Source organism: Aptenodytes patagonicus, chromosome 6 (genome assembly GCF_965638725.1).
Source record: "Aptenodytes patagonicus chromosome 6, bAptPat1.pri.cur, whole genome shotgun sequence".
NCBI lineage: Eukaryota > Metazoa > Chordata > Aves > Sphenisciformes > Spheniscidae > Aptenodytes > Aptenodytes patagonicus.
In genome coordinates, this window is record NC_134954.1 from 59,453,339 (window position 1) to 59,474,167 (window position 20,829).

At 42.5% G+C, this 20,829-nt stretch overlaps 1 protein-coding gene across 4 annotated transcripts in view; it reads right to left on the reverse strand.

Moving 5' to 3' along the window:
• XRCC5 (X-ray repair cross complementing 5) overlaps positions 1-9,210 on the reverse strand; it is a 54,995-nt gene extending 45,785 nt beyond the window's left edge. For 3 of the 4 annotated variants that reach the window (XM_076342884.1, XM_076342886.1, XM_076342885.1), the window contains exons 1-5: positions 9,154-9,205; positions 5,850-5,963; positions 5,104-5,287; positions 3,849-3,897; positions 2,188-2,310 (exon numbers count right to left, since the gene is read on the reverse strand). In XM_076342884.1, the coding sequence (XP_076198999.1) occupies positions 2,188-2,310; positions 3,849-3,897; positions 5,104-5,287; positions 5,850-5,963; positions 9,154-9,171 (488 nt within the window). In that variant the 5' untranslated portion in view covers positions 9,172-9,205. Of the gene's footprint in view, positions 1-2,187; positions 2,311-3,848; positions 3,898-5,103; positions 5,288-5,849; positions 5,964-9,153 lie in introns of all 4 variants that reach the window. The other variant, XM_076342887.1, reaches the window with a different exon arrangement.
• Between the last annotated feature and the right edge of the window lie 11,619 nt (positions 9,211-20,829).

Below are 20,829 nucleotides of genomic sequence, written 5' to 3' on the forward strand. Positions count from 1 at the left end.
AAGGGCTGAGATAATGACAGATCTGACCAGAGCGTGTTAAGGCAAATTTGTTATAAGCATTCATCATATTGGTTTAATAGTCGCTGGTCACAATGTTGATTAATTTACTCTCAAAGTTGTCATGCTTGCTCTCAAAGTTTTTGTGTAACACCTTACTTGCTGTACGTGTTCCCTGCTGTGCTGTCTATCACCTCTGGGAGCTGGGGCAAGGATATAATTTTGCTGCACTGTGTAACACTACTGGTTTATGATATGATAAAAGTATTGGTCGTGAGACTAATTTTTGTATTTGTACTTCTGTATTTCTACTCAGCATTGCTGTCACCTACGTACCTCGGGAGCCACTTTTCGGAAACTATTAATAATTACACCTTTTACCTTTTCTCCCTGGGGAACCAATCTATGGGGGAGATGGGGGGCACACTTTCCCCCGCTCCTTCACCTTCCCTTTCTCCTTCAGGCTAGTTAGAACAGCTCTTGAGAATTTTGAATATCCTTGGGATGTTCAAACCAGCATGGTCCTATTGCTATGTCTCCTGAATGTGGTTCAGGTCTTGTTTACGGTTAAACAATCATTTAAGAATACCATCCAGAGATCAACCCCTGTTGACAGGCACTGCAGCTACTCAAACCCCCATTGACAGGCACTGCGGCTACTCCAACCCACAAGTTACAACCTAATCAATAAACAGGGCGTAAGAGATGGAAGCATGGGTTATAACAAAAGGACAAGGTTTAGCAAGAAATTATTTTTAAACCAGTACCCTGAGTATTTTACATTTGTACATGTATTTCTCAAAGCATCATTTGCTCGTGTGGCTGGGAGACAGGGTGTAAATCTGCAGTTGATGCTCTAACAGCAACATTTCCCTAGTGCTTCTATTAGCCATGGGGCTTTTCCTTTGCAACATTACAGACAAAGAAAATGTAAAGATGTATCAGAAATCTCACAGAATAAAACTGCAACATTAACTTGTGGCGGTAGCATCTGCACTAGCCTGCATAGCAAACACAGATACGGAGACAAGGTAGCAGGGGCTAAATACAAGGTCTCTGAAAGATGTAACGCTGGCTGGCAGCATGTACTCAGGTTCATGGTACTGTATCTCCGCTGCCTCCGGTGCCAACAATAGCTCGAATAACCTAGAAGGGGCATGTCAAGGCATGTTGAGTGTTCCTTCTTTTGCTGTGTAGACAGAACCTGAGAGCAGTCTGACATTTTTACATTCAGTCTCTCCCAAGCACAGGCAAAAAAAGAATTTTTCTGTGGAGGATCAGCCCATGATTTTCAGTCACGCTTTCCTACCTAACCCCTCTCTTACGTTGCAGGTGGATCCGCAAATGGCTTTAATGAATTTATAAAGTTCACAACATTGCTCCTTACAGAATGCTGGATCTAAGTGAGAGTAAATATTAAAATGGTCAGAAGTAAAACTGCGGCTTTAACTTTCTCCTGTGAAATCATTTGTTATAAACAGCAAACATTAACATTCACACAAAGTTTTGCTTTTAAATATCCTACTAGAAGGCCTATAGCTTCCTGTGTTACCATCATGTGCAACAACTGATACAGATCTCAGCACCAGCATTGATTCTTCAGATCAATGCCTAAACATATACCAAGACAGCCAAGGGATTCCTCTCATAATGTGTAAGACATTGCTTCCATTTTCCGCTTCCATTTTCCAAGTCCATCACTGTGAATATAACCCTTCTCTTCAGACTTGCTTTTCTACTGACACCAGAATCAGGCTATAAACATCTGCAACAATACCTCGTTATTTCTTCCCAGTAACTCCCTTACCTAAAAGGATCTCGGCTCTTGCTGTGACAAAACCACTGCTTCTGAGGCTATTTCTGGCTTACTGTTTCCCACTTCTCTGCTTATATAGATCTTTTGTCTCCCATTTCAGACTTTGGCTCTAAGCTATAAGCTTAACTGGAGAAGAAGCCATTATCTTAACACGTATTTGCACATCACTTAATCAAGGGGACTTGGTTCATAACTGGAATTCATGGCATGTGTAATTCATGTAAGTACTTATAACACTCATATCACATACTGGTATACCTCTATATAAAAAATACACCAACAGATCACCAGCTCCTTCAAGTTCGTTATTAAGAAAGAATAATAATTTCCCTTTAAAAAATGGCATAGTGTATAACAGCAACTTCTATACTTACAAAAACTGAAGTGAAATTCCTGTTTTCTTCAAGTTCGCAATGATAATTTCCAGCTGATCCTCACTGACAGGACTACTAAGGTCTGTAAACAGTTCAATGTGTCTCTTCTCATATCTCTTTCCTCTTAAAATACAAAAAGAACATTTACATATATTGGAAATATCTAGAAGGCCTTTTTCTAATTCTTTCCTTGGTAAAGCTTCAATTTTGCAAAGTGATATACTTGTAAAAAAAAAAAAAAAAACAACCTACTTGGTAGAACTTGTTCTATCATTGCTTATATTATTTATGGTAAGTTTTTATCTTTATATGATTCCCCCTACTCACTCCCACCCCCTAAAATTGAGGACTCTAGCCCTGTGACTGTATAAATCACTAACTACATCTAAATGAATGGAATTCTGCCAGTTTTCACCAATGTAGATAAAATGCTAATAAAATACATTAGGTTGTTTATTGATTATACTGGATATTTCCTTTGCAGCTGTAAGCCTGTCCTTGTGAAAATGGAAAATGTATTTTAAATTACTGTTGCTGGCGGGGGTTCCATTTCAGTAAGCTAATTCAGTAGATTCATTGGATAAGATGGACTTTAAAGCCTACTTAATACGCCAAGAAGTAGTAACAATAAACATCAGAAAGTTCTGCCAGCTACAGAACAGAATTCAGTTAAACTGATATAATTTTTATCCGGATATTCAAGCATAAGGGTGATTTTCTTGAATTTTTACCCAATAGTATTTTCTCAACTGAAGGTAAATTCCATATCAAAGGATCTGGTGCACACATGCAACTTACCCACAAGATAACAAAAGCAGTTGCTCCGTAGGTATTCAAGGTTATACTGCCATAAATACAGTGATTTTAATTCACAACTCAGTTTTAACCATTAAATTGATAGTTCTCCATGCCGATTAGACTTTAATCATAAAAATACAAATTGCATCACTAAGTCTAGTCTTCTGCATCCACAATTAAATCATACAATCATTTTAACAACATGTTCAATCTCTGTTTTGAGAGGAAGTAAGCCTATCTTCCTTTCCCTGGACCATCAGTCCACTGAGTGTCAGAAACAGCCACATTTCCAGTTGTCCATCCATTGACAACTTTGTAACACTTGCGCCAACATTTTCTTTCAGCTTAAACAGTGTTTTTTCCTACTGTACATTTATCTCCCTCACCCTGCATATTTACAAACAGCCACCTTATCTCCAACAGCCTTTAAGTAGCTAGGCTGAACAAACTCACCTTTCTAGTTTTGCTTTCTTTTTTTTCTTTGTAAGATATGGTAGCCCTTTTCTATGCATTTTAGCATCTGAATTAATGTTTTTTGAAAACAGATCACAAGAAATGTGACACTAAGTGAAGTCTTTGTGCCTTGTATAATGGCATTAATATTCTCATGAACCTACTGCAAAGTTCCCAGTTGCATCAGAAAGCTCTTAGATTGTCTGGAGAAGCTAGATGTCTCCTGGGGATTCTTCAGGGACAGACTCCTGTACTGTGTTGTTTGTTTTGGTTTGGTTTTGGTGTTGTTTTTTTTTTAAAAGCATTTTCCATATTTACACAATACTGGCAATGTAATACTGACAATAAATCAGGTCAGCTCCAAAGTGCAAGGTCAGAATTCTGTAAAAGGCTTTGGCTTACATACTCACATTGTTTCCTTCTGAAGCAAGTCCATACACACAATAATTGCATCCAGAACTAAGCGAATTTAAGAAAAAATCTCATCTAGAACATGAAACATGTCACAGAGGTGTTTCTCCTATGAAACAATCTTCTGTTTTCACCCCCTCCCAAACACTAACAAACATGCATTTTAGTTAACAAGCAAACAATTTTCTGAGACAAGTACTCTTCAAATATCTACTGTGCAAGAAGTTCCTATATAACTTGTCTGTTTTGTAATCTTGTCTCTTCCCCATTTATCTGATGGAACAGTAAAAAGACTGCTTCAGGGCCCAATCTTTTAACTGTCAATGAGGAGGCTCAAGTCCAATGAAAGAGCAATCTAATCTTTACAACATTACTTTGAATCCACAAACACAATTTACTTGTACTTTCAATACATGATACTATTTTCTCGAGCAAGTTGTCCTCCAAAACATCTGCATCTGGCAATCTCTTGATAGTTTCTTCCTCACCACAATTTTCATTGGGAACATATTTTTAGCACTGTGCACAAACCTGCCCACCGATTGAAGAAGGAACATGACCGCTTCTGCTAAGATACAGCTGACTGGCTGCACGCTTCCCTGAAACAGCTCTGACAGTCTGAACAGACCTCACTACAATCATTTTATGGCCAGAAAGAGGGAAGACAACACGGGAAGTTAGAACAGTATGTAAATGAAACACACAATGGGACACTATAGAGATCGCCTTGTTTTAAAACTCTTCACTTTATGCAGCTAACAACAGAACACATTCAAACATGAACAACATTCAAACCAGCAAGTGACATTTGGTAGTGTTAGAAATACTTCATACAGAAATCAATCTGATACACCTCTATTCTGTTTTGTCTGGCTTCTGGTACTTCTGCTGACATATTTCGTAAATAATATTTTTATTTGATGAAAAAGCATAAACCAAGTTCTGCAACACTATTTTTAAAAAGACATGCCTTATTCGAGGCCTAAAATTATATTATTGCTATCTTTGTTCTCTTTAATTAACAGAGCACTTCATAAAAGTAACGATTCCCTAAGGCCAAGACACCATCTGCTAGCCTAAAAGAATGTCAAAAAGCAGCTAATCTGCTTTTAAACAAACTTACAACCACAAATTAGCTGAACTCTGACAATAGTTAAAACTTCGGAGGCAAATCTGAGCCCATTTCACAACACTAACTTCCTGTCTCCTATGTAGCTGAATCAGTTCAAGAAGAGCTCTACAACGAAAGGATACAGTCTGCTTGTTCAGAGTCTGGTTTAATAACATCTTGAATATCTTCCAGCAGATCAAAATCTGGTAGCATTAGTGACCTATGTACAGTAATGTTTTGGTATTGATCCCCACGGGCGAGGTCATTCCTAGTACCATCTGTGCCAAACAAAACTACAGCAACTTCATCTTTACTCTCAGCAAAAACCTGGAAACAGAGAAAATACAAAACAGGTATAAAAACACAGGTAGATTCGTACACAACTATGTTAGGTAGACTTGAGCACGCTGAACTAATCTTGAAACAACGTCAAGCACAATGGATTTACTTTTTCTTACTTTTTCAGTCCTATCCTACCTTACCTCTGCAATCTTACAGAGAGTTCACTCATTTAGATATAATTAAACTAGCAGACTGACATGAGGATATCTGGCATAAAACAAGTAAAATTGGCTGACTTAGTCCTTGAAATGAGTCTTCAGTATGGTAAATCTTAAGAAGGTTGAAACATTTTAGAGAAAGAGAAGAGTACTTTTTTCCCCTAAAAGTTTCTACTGCCCTAAAGAAAAGGAGTGACCAATCCAACTGCCATATCTCCACAAAAGTACAGCTGAAACAAAGAGCACTGTTACTTCTGCATAAAAATGGACTAATTCTTACTCATTTCTCATTTATTTCAATTATTAGTAAATGAGGAAAATATTTCACAGATGTCATTGCTTCCTCTCCCTTTTTAACAGTTTTTAATCACATGGAAAGTCACACATACCTGTCGCTGCACAAACTTTGTCATAACCTTCTTGGCTTGTTCAAGTGAAGACTCCTCACCAGAGGCAGAATTGCTCATTGTAAAGCCCACATCCAGGCACAGCACTATGGCCGCCTAGACAGGAACGACAATACTTAATAAGAATGTAAAAGGGCCAATATAAGCATAATTACTTAAAAGGGTTAGTTCAGATTCTTGAACATACAAAACCTAAAAATCAAACTACGTCACTATTGGTTTCTTTTACAGTAACTGTTATTCTCACTGAACTGAGAATCATTTAATCCTGTACCATGTTCCAGGCATCTCAGTGGAAAATACAAAAAATCCTACGTTACACAATAATATGTTAAGAGGGGCAATTTCTGTTCAACCCCGTGAACATATCAGGGAACTAAAGGCCCACTAGGAAATAAAACAGAGATATTTCAGTTGACAATTACCAGCACAACACAATACACTATATCTGCACAACACAAGGTAGATATAGAAGCTTGTGGCCTAAACTCTACAGCAACATCCACCCCTCGCAGTAGCTCGTAATAGCTGTAGACCACTGTTGGGTCTAACCCAAGAACATAAGAATGACTGCAGTCCTATGGCTTCCAGGGAGAGCCAGAACATTTGTTGCTACTGGAGGTGTCTCTGCAGTGATCACCGGTGCCTGCAGCGCACAGCTACGCTCTTAAAGCCTCAGAAGGATGAATTCCGATTTCAACTTAGGGGCTTAAATCCCACAAGCTAGCATATGTGTTTGCATTTCTGATCATTGCTTTAACCAATCTATATATAAGTGCCCAAGTCTTCCCCTTAATTGATTTATAAACTAGCATATGAATAAAATAAAATTGCATCTCGTGATTTCTCTTGTTCAACATTTATTAATAATGAATATTACCTGCAATGTGTTGCTCATTCAACTGGTTTTGCTAAGTTCCTCTAAAGTTCTTCCACAGACTCTACTTAGCTTGATTAACCTAAGTAATTTTATCATCCAGCTGAACGAAGGTACAAGACCAATACCGCAAAAATATGTCCTGCATCTCCAAGGACACTGAAAAAAGGCCAGCTCAAATTTATTGTCACCGATTAAACCAAGGTTTTTTTAAGTACACATCAAAACCTTGTCTGGTGGATAGCCAGTAGCTTCAATTACACTGTGTACAAAAAATTATTGTTTGCCAGAACACAGGAAAGTTAGGTATTACCTAGTTTGGAACCAGTCAGCTTGTTTTCAAATACAAAATATATCCAGTTCTTTAAGAAGTGAAGCTGCCAAAAGGATGTGGGCAATAAATCAGAAGATTGAGAATCAAGCGACACAAGATGCATAGTCTGCTTTTGCAAAACAAAAGGGATGAACAGAAAGAAAAGGTGTTGGTCTAAGCTCTTTTGCATACGACCATGCAAATAACTCCAAGTACCTTTTTAAACATCAACCAAAAGAACCTGATTCTTTTTGTCACCCAAATAGATATTTCTTAATATCAAGTTTATAGAAATAATTTGCCCAGATTAGCTAATACTCTGAATTAGCAGCTCTCAAACTATTTTCTTATCCTCCTCCTTTTCCCAAAATATATTGTGCACCTCCCCTGTCATTTTAACAAGCACTGGTTTAACTCCCCGCATCCTCCTAAAACAGGACAAGGGGAAGAAAGAAAGATGACTTAGCAACACAACTCCACAAGACATCCAGCAGGTTATACTCAGTCTCAGCTTATTCCTCACTCTGTTTTCACTGGTGGCTTGCCTGGGAGCTAGGAATTAATGCCTCTGAGTCAGCTAGGTCTGCAAAAGCTTAGAGTGAAATAGAGGCAGTAACTGGGGCTGCACTAGGTTCTCACAAGAGCCTTGTTACTGCTCACCTGCCAGCCTGAGGAATTACTCTACCAGCTTCAGTAACTGCAGACCCTCTGCTTGTTGCTGTCCTGCCTCAAGACACACCATGGCTGTCAGCTGAATTAATCCTGTTGTCAAAACCAGGTAAAATGCTCTTCACAGCTGGCAAGATGACAGCAAAGAAACTGAGCAGATGCAGGAGCGAAGAGCTGCTCTTTTGGTTGAGAGAAAATGATCAAGTGTCAAGTGCTAACATGCTCTTCTGGAAGGCAGCAAACTCCAAGCCTGGTGCCTATTCAGGTATGTGGAATCCTCCAGGAAGAGGGCAGGTCTCTCTTTTGGCAATCCTCCTCTATACGTCCCTTCATCTGTTATTAACCTCTGTGCATCTCACCTCTGAGCATCCAGTACTGCCATTTTCAGGGGCAGTATACTAAGCTACGCTTTTAAGATACTCAGCATGTGTGATTGTAGGACAACATTGTCACACCTGAGCTAACATCAATCTGCTTTGCTCAAGTACTGATAAGCATGAAAACAGAACGAGCCTGCCTTGATCTCTAACCTCTCAGTGCTGAAGCTAGTGATAATAAAGCTAAGAGAGATATGGCTACAGCAGCACTTTAGCCTTCAGCACAGACTTTGCCTGTGTTTAACAGATACTAAACTGCCCTGTATCAGAACAGAGCTTAACACAGCTTTCACCAACAGGATGCCTTAAACGTACCAGACAAACAAACTGCATTTTTAAAAGGGCAAACCCATTTCTATTATTTTAGCAAGAGCAACAGCAATTACTACTGTGGTAGCTGCACTGCGCTCAAAACTGCAGCTGCCCCCGAGACAAGAATACTTTAGTCCCTTTGAATTAGACAGCTTTGTACCAGCAGCACTTCGGAGGTCGGCACAGGGAGGAGTCACTCGGTTTTAGAGACGGGTTTTGCAGCCCCGGCTGTTGTGCCGTTTGCTACAAATACCGGGTCAGCTCACCGAGGGCCAGCCGGGCCGGCTCCGCCCCACGCTGACTGCGGTACAGACAAGCCGCCTAAGGGCAGTAAAGCCAACTCCTTCAGGTGAGCACGAGCGGACCGGCCGTGTTCAGCTCACGGAAAGGCACTACCGGAACAACCCCGAGGCGCCGTCAGAAGCCCCCCGCAGCGAGCACGGGATCGCGCAAACACCCACCGCCACAAACAGCCGCCCAGGGCCAAAGCTTATACAGCGCTCGCGTTACAGGCGGGCAACGGCGGCTCCGGCCCACAGAGGAGGGCCCCGCTGCCATGGCCCCCTAGGCGCTCAGCCGCGGCCGGGCCCGAGCGGGCAGCACCCCCTCCACGACACCCCACCCCACCCCTGAGGCACGTCCCCACCACACTGGGCTTTGGGGGGACGGCGGACGAAGTGGGGGGGAGTGCCCAAAGGCTGTCGGGAGACTGGAGGACCCCCTCTCCCCTCCCCTCACCTTAGCCCTGCGCGCCATCTCCCTCGTTCCGGGACGCGGTGCGCCGCGCTCAGCGCTCCGGCCGACGACGCGCCCTGTCCGCTCCGCGTCCCCCCCGGGAACACGGCGGCGGCACCTCGCGTTCCGCGGGAGGGGCAGCGCCACCCGGCGGCGGGCGGCGGCGCGGGCGGGACCGAGAGGGGAGAGGCGCTGAGGGGAGGACCGAGGGGACGAGAGGGGCCCGTCCTGGCACTGACCCATCCCCAGGCTCCAGCAGCGGGGAGGGGAGGCGTCCCCGCGGCCCTGTGAGGGTACACGGCTTCCTCAGCCATGGCTCGAGTTGGGCCGAGGCTGGTGCCGGGCAGGCCGCGGAGGGCAGCTGTGCCGGGTACGGCCCAGCTGGGTGAGAGGGAAGGGAGATGTGGGGTGCCCCCCTCATTTTTCCCTCAGGTCATCCCCCCAGCCCCCCTTAAAGTGGCACATCTCACAGGCAGGACTGTATCTGCGATTTTGGCCATAGGGTGAGCAGTGCGTAGCTAAGGACAAGCCTGGTTTGGGTGGACTTCGCTCAGGTCCCTGGGGAGAGGCAGCAGCAGGGCAAGTCTCTGGGGCCAGAGAGGCCCTCCTGTCCTCTGAGCACCTCCTGACTCACCCTATCTGTTACCCACCCCACAGGGCCTGTCCCCCCAGGGCTCTCCAGCCTCCTCCTCCTCCTGGCACCCAGGAGTCCCCCAGGACATGTCTGCTGAGGGAGCAGCCATTCCCCTTTGCTACCAGGACAGGGCTTTGAGCTGGATGAAAGTGTCTGGTACCAAAGTCACATTCTGCCCATGGATCACCAGTGGGACATGATTTATGCATTTATTTATTTAAACATTGGCACAACACTAGCTTTCTCCCAACATTAACAACAGAGAGAATTTCTCAACCAAATTACATCCAGGCTCTTTGATGAAACTGAAGCCTGCTGATTTTATAGTAGATGCTGTATCACGTATATCTTGGCACCTGTTGGATATTAAATCATCAGCAGAGATGTATAAAGAATGGCAAATATTTCATCACATATATTGAGTACTTCTTGTTCTGCATTACCTTCCCTGTATTCTTTGAGAATATCATTACCAGTGTTCTTCCTATTCTGTTGTCCTGGTTTCGGCAGGGATAGAGTTAATTTCCTTTCTAGTAGCTGGTACAGCGTTTTGGATTTAGGATGAGAACAAAGTTGATAACGCACCGATGTTTTAGTTGTTGCTAGGTAATGCTTACACTAGACAAGGACTTTTTAGTTTCCCATGCTCTACCGACTGAGAAGGCTGGAGGTGCACAAGAAGCTGGGAGGGGGCACAGCCAGGACAGCTGACCCAAACTGGCCAAAGGGACATTCCATACCATGTGACGTCATGCTCAGTACATAAACTGGGGGGAAAGCTGGCCAGGGGGGGCCGCTGCTCGGGGACTGGCTGGGCATCGGTCAGCGGGTGGTGAGCAATTGTACTGTGCATCACTTGCTTTGTGTATTATTATTATCATATTATTATCATTTTATTTCAATTATTAAACTGTTTTTATCTCAACCCACGACTTTTTCTAACTTGCGCTCTTTCAATTCTCTCCCCCATCCCACCGGGTGGGGGGGAGTGAGTGAGCGGCTGCGTGGTGCTTAGTTGCCGACTGAGATTAAACCACGACATCTGTGTATCTCAAAACCCACATTATTATCTATAATTATTCTCAAAATAGAGTGCAAAATGGTGATATTAGTATAGCTACAAAAGAGTAAATCTCACATGAATGCTTCAAAAACCTTGTACCAGAAGACTGACCCTGCAAACACAAGCATTTCCTTTTTATATTGAGTGATGTCTGAAGACAAAAATCCCCTTTCCCTCCTTACTACATCGCCATGCTTTGGGAATATTGGTAATTGAGGGATTCTCTCTTCAAAGCACTTTGCATATGAAAGGAATAGAGCAGCTTGGCACTGTGACAAACATTTTATGGGAAACCTGTAGACAAAAAAAACAGTCAGCAACTGCAAAAGAAAGCTGTACGTTGTCTTCCTGAATGTCTCTAAGGAGATTTCAGATTAATCAGCCAAGGAAATCAGGTCTGCTTCCTATTATTATTATTATTGTTCCTGATGTTATCTTAGTCCCTAGGAGTGCTTGCCACTGACCAAAAGCCCTTCTTTGGGCTAGCAATCAGGCAATCCCCCACCCCAAATGATTTCCAACATAGCTTGCAGTCTAGGCATAAGACAAGAGATGTGTGCACATGCACACACACAAATGGGAAGAGCAGAAAAACAAGAATTGATCAACTTCATCAGCAATGGCTTTTCACACACCAGCAGAAAAGCATTTTGCAGGGCATCATAATCAGTGTACATTTTGTTTTCATGCCAGGGTTGGGAAGTAAAACCCCAGCCCTGACTGCTGGTACAGAATATTGACACAAAACCCTTCATAGTCCTCTCCGAATCCTAGATTTGACACAAAAACTGAATACCAGGCTTTGGTCCAAACTCTCATAGGTAGAGCAGTAATTGTAAACATTACCCAGAGAAACCTAATTTGGGTGTGAGCTAGGAACCTCTGCTTTGCAGGAAGGTTAGCATGCCCAGCCCAGGTACAGCACCCTGTTCCCTTACAAAGTCTGAGTAAAACTAAAGACACCTGTAACCATGAAACTCCATCTGTGATCTTCCTATATGTTAGCTCTCAGTCTGGCATAAATGAGGCCTTATAACTCTTTTGGCAAAATGCACAAACAATAAACCAAACATTCCCCCCCTTCGCACCTTCATGCTGCCAAATTTCCTCTGTTCAAAGGAAAACTGGCTAATCATTTCTGAAACAAACTTTAACCCCTATTTACTTTGCAAGTCTGCACAGAGCTCCCTTATAGGTAATCATCAGATCTGACTAATCAACTCAATCTGGGGGCATTGGGGCTTTGTTAGCCTGGATTAAGATCTTTGCTTGTAAATGCTTGCCAAAAGATGCTTGTGATTAATTGGCTGTTTCCATTTTACAGAATGTCAGTCTCTGGGTATAAATAATAAATACGTGACATCTCAGAGGACTCAGCATCCAGGGTGATCAGCTGTAATCCCATTTGCAACAAAGTGAGTCAGACCTCAGTCCCAATGAGGTTCTCACTCATTGCTCTGCTTACTCCTTTTTTTGGTTACTTTTCTTCCCCCCAAAAAACTAAACCTAGATTAAATAAGCACACTCTTGGGAAATACCAGTGAGGGGCCTGCCTTGTGTTTAACTTCACTCGATGCCTTTACAAGGCAGCAAGGAAAATGGCTTCCCTGTTTTGTTACAAGAAGGAATGTATTATCCAGAGAGTTGCAGCTGGGACCCAGCTGCTTATGGCAGCTCTGAGCAAATGTAAATGGCTTCGATGTAAAAGTAGAAAGATGACTTGGCCTTTCTCCTTCTTGGAGCAATTGCCCACGGCATAAAACTTTGGATAAATGCCTGGTGGAAAGAGGAATACCGTAGCCATCTGGGATCTAGCCCAATAGTTTTATTGAAATAGATACATGAAGCAGAACTTTCCACAGAAGAATTAGCTTTGCAATCATTACCTGTTCTTCACCTGTGTTCATACATAGAAGTGGGCACTAACTGCAAGCTGAGGAATTATGAATTGAATTTCCTACAGAGATAAATGAAGCAGGGCAAGGACGCTGTGACACCAATCAGCTTTGTATTTCTACCAGTACAAGCTTAGCAGCAAGCTGAAAGACAAAGTACACAGGAAATTGGCACCCAAAGCAAAGCAGAGCTTCGAAGCACATCTGTTAGCATCTTCCTGCATTGGACTTCATGAGGTGTGCCCAGTTGTCTTCTCCCAAGGGGTCTTTCCAAACACCTGCTTGCAAGCACATGCCAAAACGGTGATGTAGAGCAACAATGGTATTTATTATGTCTGTTTAGTGATTCCTGATGGTCCTTCCCAAGAGATGCAAGCCTAACACACTGTCTTTGCTTAGTTGCTTCTGTGGAATACACCTGCAGGGAAGAGATCTCAAACACTGGTTTCACTCTCTAAAGCAAAACTGGTCTTTGACTTTGAGGATCAGCTCTAAGTCCACAGGGCTTGTCCTCTGGCCGTCTATGACTCATGAACACTTGGCACATTACAAAACTGTGCCTTTAATAAACTGAAAAATAGTAAAAAAAAAAAAATCCTTCTGGGGATTTAGCAGTTCCCATCTGTTGGTCTATCTGCTCTGTCCATTTCTGGTTTAGTTCATGCAGTGGAAGGAAATGAGTCTACTAGGAAACATAAGGAAATTACTGTGGTAGGAAAATTAGGAAGCTAAATAGGAAGGATTATACCACACCATCCAATCTTGCCTGAAAACACAGAAGAAAAACATAGTAAGGAGAGGTAATGAGTTACAAGAGTATATTTACTCAGGGTGTGTCCTGCCAGGCACATTCTAGCTCAGGGTCTCCCAAACTGTGGCAAATGGGTGGGTCACAGCTGATACACAAACTACGTCAAAGCAGCACACCCCCAACTCCTAGTCCCACACCACCACAGAGGAGACAGGGAATACTTCAGAAATGGCTCCACAAATCCTTCTGCATAGAGCTCAGAGATTCTGAGGCCCCATGTTCATAGTTCCTCTTCCAAAAGACAGTGTCACTGTTGCTTCTCCTCCTCACTACCCCCCACCCCAGATGCTGAATTTACAGCCTCCTCTTTCTCTCTGACCAGTCCATTTCTCTTCTCCAGACTATCCAGTTAATGCACGTTTCTCAGGCAGAGTAAAAACTTCCACTGGCTGTAATACACCAGCAGAAGCCTTATTAAGTGCCACAGAGAGGGAAAGCATGAAGTCTGTTTACGACCCCTTTTCCTCATGTGGTATTTACCTTTTTCACACTATCATGGCTCACTTTGAGAATCACACTCTTCTGTGGCACGCACATACTGTCCTGCAGAATTGCTGCCCATCCCTCCCTCATCCCTTTTTAAAAGTAGATGTTATGTTTGTAATCTCACTCATCTTTTCACAGAAAATTATTATCACTCCTGAGATTGCTTTAGCCAGTTCTATATTTGCCTTGGATGAAATTCACCTGGCTCAGCTGATTTGAAAACATCTCCACTGTTTAAGCACACTCTGACTTTTCCTGTTTTATCTTGAATCACTTTTTGCTGCTGGTGTTAATTGTGTTACTGCCTGAATGCAGGTGACCTTTGTAAATGGCCAGTCTTCCACAGCTGTCAATTATTTAATTAGCTCAAAAGGCAGAAGCATATGCTGTGGGTTCAAAGGTTTCAGCCCAGCTGAAACCCATGTAGCAGTCAGGAAGAGACTATATAATGGCATTTCATTTTATTTCTTTAATGTGTTTTTCTTCAAGAAGTAAAGAGAATATTAAAGTTGCAAAAATCCAGCTCCAAAATGCAAGGAAATTCTGACATTAATGTTTCTCTTGCAACCTTAACCAAGTACTTTGTGTCTGTATATTATGATACAGAAAATGCTTTGTTATGCTAAATGTTCTCAAAAATCAGCTGCAAGGCATCTCAGAGGGGCGCTGAGACTTCATAGGCATTTGTAGCTTTTAAAATCCTTGTGCCTTTGTTGCCGCGTTTAAGCTTATCAGCATTTATGTCACATGCTATTGCAAAAAAAAAAAGTATGTACAGTACTTACATGTTACAGTGGCATGTATTATTGAGAGATTGCATTGCATGATCTGTACAAATGGGTTTTGGCCACACTTTGAAATATAAGGGCAAAACAAAATGCTGGATTGGCTTCTCGTTAAATGCTTTCGCATGCCCCACTGTATAAGCCTGGTGTGCCAGAGAAGAATAGCATCAACTCCTGTGATCGAAGATTGCTTCAGAATGCATACCTATAAGCAACAGGGAGGGATTAATTTTATATGAATATATTAAATACTGGTATGATGTAACCTCTTAGTATTTGCCATTGCACTTTCATGGTACGTAGACTTCTTTGGATGCATTTCGAGGGCAGAAAAAAAACACTGCAGTGGGCTTTTTTCCTCGTTTTTCAGTTCAGCCACTGGAGGGCAACATGATCCCAGTCACCTAAGCCGAGGAAGCAGTACAGCCTGCAGAATTAGGTAGCGTGCACCAGCAAGCATCGCCAAACTCCAGAGGAATTTCTGCATATAGGTATGGCAGAAATCAGACAATAACAAAAAATACAGATTTTTTTTTTTTATATTTTTACATTGTACTTTTTTTAGAAGGTACATTTATGAATTTCTTCCTACATCTAAAATCTGTTAAGCTGGGTTTCTGCTTAGGATGATTTTTCATGAATTCTAAATCCACAGATTAGCCAAAGGATTTCTGAAGGAGACGATGTGAAGCCCACTCAGCCTGGTATCACGAGAGGTGAAATATTTCCCCCTGCTACATAACTGAAAACCTGACACATGTTTCTACTCTTGAAATAGCTCTGGCAGACTTTTCTGGACTAGTTGTTAAATCTGTTACAACAGATTATTTCTTTATTACATTTTAGAGGACTATCAGCAGTGTAGGGTCCGATTTTCTTTAAAATTAATAGAAATAGTTTGGCTCGATTGAACTCCAGAGCACCTGGGTTCCTGGAGAGGACCAGAGAGTTCATGTCAGATATGCTCACTTTGAGGAAAGCAACAGCCCAGCGAAAGAGTAGCAAATAGTGTTTGAAAAAAGTTAAAGCCAGTGTTTTAGGAAGAGGTAATAAGTACAAAGTAGAGGCCAATAAAATGAAACAGCACCTCAGAAACTGGAGGAAAATGCAGACTGCATTATAGGACACAGCAAAACAACGTTTTGCCCAGAAGTTTCATATTGGCTACTGCTGTTTCAGATTGGGTTATCGCAGAAGCAGAATCTCATCCATCTTGTTCTCCACATGCTTCTGGTTCCACAGTCTTTCTCTCTATCTCACCTCTCTCTGCAGTAAGTCTTTGTTTGCAGCCATTAGCAATCCAGCTGTGTTTTCGGCGTCTGTGGAAAGTGCTTTCATGCAGTGGGATTGTTCTGGACAAGCTAGCTAGGATAACTCACCGTGTGAAGGATTTGCTTTGTGGATGCACAAGGATAAGCCTTAGTATCCTCCCCGTTTCATCCTCCCCTCACCAGCATCATGCACATACGCATGCACACACACACGTGCTGGCTAATGGTCCAATTTAATCCTCATAGCACAGGGATTTGTTCCCTATCCAGCCAGCCAGCCTGCGGGAGGGGACGGGGTGAGTCTTCAGCTGCCAAACAAGGCTCTTTCCAAGCTGGGAGAGAGGATCCCCCATTTTAAATCCCTGTTTGTATGCCTGCACCTGGAAGCAAATTGAAACCAGACTGAAAGGATGGAAGTTTGGATCTTTAGAGAAATATCAGCCTTAATGCACTTTAAAAATGGACCGTTGCAAACATGGAGGATGGGACGTCATGTTTTAAAGGTTTTAATTCTTGTGAGTTCCCAGTTTGTACAGCTTTGGGAAACAAAGCAGCAGTGTGAAGGAGGGAGCTGCTATTTGAGAGGAAAGAAGACGGGATTAAGTTTGTGTTTTATTTGTGTAAATTGATGCTAACGCATGACCCTAGCAGATATGTGACAGTGTCAGATGTAGAGGCAGGGGAAGAATAATTTCACATTTTCCCTGTCAGTTATTTTTTGCAGGAATTCCTTGGAGGGAAGGGAGTCATCAAGATGGCAACTGCTGATTTCTGCAGGGTTTTTGTACTAGGCAAGGCAGCCATTCAAATTTTTACCAATTTCTATTGAAATAAATGGCAAATTTAGTCATCAAAAGAGACTTGATTTTAGAGTGGAATTGGAGCCTCAGAGCAATCCTGCTGTAATCTTAGCGCTGGCTGAAGTCACCACTACCACATGAAACTCTTGCCTTAGAGCCTGTTTCAATATTAGAGTTCATCGCTTCAGCAATGTGTAATCGCATTGTAGAGGAGTCAGTGTTGTTACCTGCTTTTAGTCACTAGTCACTAAAGGTAGCTTTACCAACACATGTTTGGTGAGAACATTTAGCAATGACACTACGTGTGCCCTGGGATGATACTGCTTATTATATTAAATATTTCACTTTTTTTTACTACATGCAGATACTAGGAATTATTTCTGCTCATTTCTTAAGTCACAGGGGAGCTCTTTTGAATAAATTAATGAAGGTTAAAATTGCTTGTTTATTAATTCTGCGTACAACTTTTACATGGTTAAAAAGTTAAGGAAAATCTCCATTATGATGGAAGGATATTCTAGTAATTGCCTGTAATTATAAGGGCAGCTTGCTACAAATACATTTAAATACATCGTAGCGAAAGAAATTAGAAGCTGACACTTCCATAGTTTAGGACAAGTAATGTATTTTAGAAAGACAGACTGAATAAATGGCATGCTCTCCTTAGGCCAGCTACCCCAGGAGCTGCTAGATTCATGCCCAGCATTGACACTGTGAAAACCATTCCCTTTACGTATGATATTTGGGGTTGTTAGGATTGCAACTGCAGGTGATTCAGACAACCAGTCTAGAATAAATTAAGCTACATTTGAGTTATATCACAATGAGCCAGTTTGCTGTTATTTTGAAGTAGAAATAATTGATTCACTTACCTTATCACTGTAGGAGCAGAAAGAGTTTGGCGTACATATGAAGATAGTCAAAGGCACCTTGAAATATATTGGTCTTAATATACGTTACTGATGGAGGAACTTGTAGTAAACCAAGCCCTGAGGGAACATGTTGCCTGGGAGGTAGGTTTTTATCCTATTTACCAGGCAGAACATACTACGAAATTCACTAGTTATCTTTTTTTATCTTGTGAAGTTAACTTTCTGGCTTAAAGAAATGGTTGGAAAAAGGACCTCCAAGACACGAAGATCACATCTGGGCAGAAACTTTGTATCTTAGAGGGCTCCAGGTCACATTCATCCATGGCACACCTAATTTCAATGGATGCAAAGCACAACAGATTTTAGCTGCTCTGTTTTTTGGGGGAAGGTTTTGTGTTTTAGCTCACTAAAGGAAGGACATTTTTTTAACACAGGGACAAATGCATTGCTGGCCTGACTCAAGTGTTCTCTTTATTTTAAAGCTGACAGACTTCAGCTACCGTGTAATGACAAGAAATTAGGGAGACTAGAAGTTAAAGGAACTGGGTGACCCAGGAGGATCCATGAAAGCCCCTCGAGCCTCATTTCTCTGGGCTTCCTGTTCAAATGCAGCCACACTTCACCCATTTACATGAAAGGATGCTTAGGGGGCTTTTTGAACCCCATAGCAATTTATCCTGTGTTGTGGTTTAACCTCAGCTGGCAACTGAGCACTACACAGCCACTCTCTCACTCCCCCCACCCCGGTGGGATGAGGGAGAGAATCGGAAGAGTAAAAGTGAGAAAACTTGTGGGTTGAGATAAGAACAGTTTAATAATTGAAATAAAATAAAGTAAAATAGTAATAATAGAAGAATATACAAAGCAAGTAATGCACGATGCAATGGCTCACCACCTGCTGACCGATGCCCAGCCAGTCCCGGAGCAGTGGTTGCTGCCCCCCCCCGGCCAACTCCCCCCAGCTTATATACTGAGCATGACGTCACATGGTATGGAATATTCCTTTGGGCAGTTTGGGTCAGCTGTCCTGGCTGTGCCCCCTCCCAGCTTCTTCTGCACCTCCTCGCTGGCAGAGTATGGGCAGCTGAAAAGTCCTTGACTTAGTATAAACACTACTTAGCAACAACTAAAACATCAGTGTTTTATCACATTATTCTCATGCTAAATCCAAACCACAGCACTGTACCAGCTACTAGGAGGAAAATTAACTCTTATCCCAGCCGAAACCAGGACACCCTGTTATCAAACACACAACCACAAACTCTCTCTCATCATTAAGTGACTGCCTGTTGGAAGAGAAATCATGCTTTAATAGTTAAGACAGGCAAACACGATGTCCCTTCTAATTCACCAAATTAATTGAAAAGTTGTATTTCCAAGTGGATTAGCCCCCTTTTATGGGTAGAGGTATTTGGAAAAGGTCTCAATTTGCTTCAACCTCTCTCTCTCTCTTTTGTGAGTTCCCATTTCCATACAGGGAATAAATTTAGATGGACTCATCTACTCAGAAATGAATCCGCATTAATCTAACTGCCTCCACATCGACAAGTCTTTGGAAAGAAGCAGGAAGCGCACTCATTCCACAGATAATTCACTGCCTGGGACAAAAAGGGCTTGCATAAGTTTTGAGCAAAATTGTGTCCATCACAGGGCAGGAATGTGGGCTGTGCATCCTTATTTTCTCTCTTTAACACTAGTATAATTGCATGCTTCAGTGTGCAAGAACAGACTGGAGTGGCTTTTCTTAACTAGTGGTTGCAGCTTCAAAAAGGTATCCATGGGGGTGGCCACATGGATCCATGGAGCAGCCCTTGCTGATAGTCTCAGAGTGAGGAATTGCAGGATCCTGGCCTCAGGATTCAAAGCACTGGCCCAAAGGATTAGAAGGGTGAATTCAAGAGACTAATTGTGGTTAAATCACAGTTCACGCTGTGACTGTTTCAGTTCTTAAAGAAACTAAATGGAATGGGTAAGTCAGCGGGCAGAATTAGCACCTTCTCTCACCCTGGTGAAATACATGGTGCAGTCATGCAGGTGTGTTTTGCCTCGTGCAAAGGTCTTCAATAGGAGTCTCTCCCGCTGCTAACCATTATCTTATAAAATTATTACCTTGTACCTCAAAGGTGAGAACTGCAAAGGCTAATGAGCTAATTCTCTGGGCCCACTACATCCATCCCACCCTGCCACACCAGGAAGCCCAGTGTCCTTCACCAGGTTCTTCACTGGAGGTGGGAAGTCCCCAGTGTACATCTGCCACGCAGGGAATCCTGTTCCCTTGGCAACGTTTGCAGCAGGCATCACATCAAGAGCACCTTCCTGGTATTTCCAGCTGTTGCGCTGGACATGGCACTGCCAATTTGAGGAAATCACCTGCAGGTAGCCTTCTGGCTCAAAGAGCTGTTACACTGAAGCTGTGCTAGCCCTCGGCTAGGAATTTCATTTGGGTTTTCCAAAGATCCACATCTCCTTCTTAGAAGAAAGAAAATGTCAAATAAGTGTTTGCCTTGTGCTAGCAGGAGGGTAGGACTGTAGTAAGACTGTGTGGGAGAGCACCAAGGGTGTCATTTACTATTTAGACACCTCGAAGAACTGTATTGGTGGATTCTCCTTTGACTTATCATAACAGAGACGTGTCTGGAGTACTTAGGGGTTGTAAGAAATCTTCCCAGCACAGCTGTAAATAGCAGCTCCAAGTCACAGACATACAGACCATATTTGTAGAGTTAAATGTACTTCCTATTTTGGTATGGAAGCGTGTCCCTTCCTACAGATCCTTGGGGCTAAAGCCAAACAGATACCCAAGAAGTGAAATTAAATCAAAACGGTTTCATTTGTGGGCTATGAAGTAGAAACAAAGGGCCCAGAGACCAGAGACATGACAGTTCTGGATAGTCACAGGTTAACAAGAGGTAAAACTGAGACCCATTTCAGACACACTTTAAAGTGGGTCTTCAAAGATAATGACTTGTAATCAATTATCAGCATAGAATGACTGTGTCCATCCCACAGCACTGTTTTTAACACAAAGTCAAGCAGAAGCATGAGAGCAACACTCTTCTAAA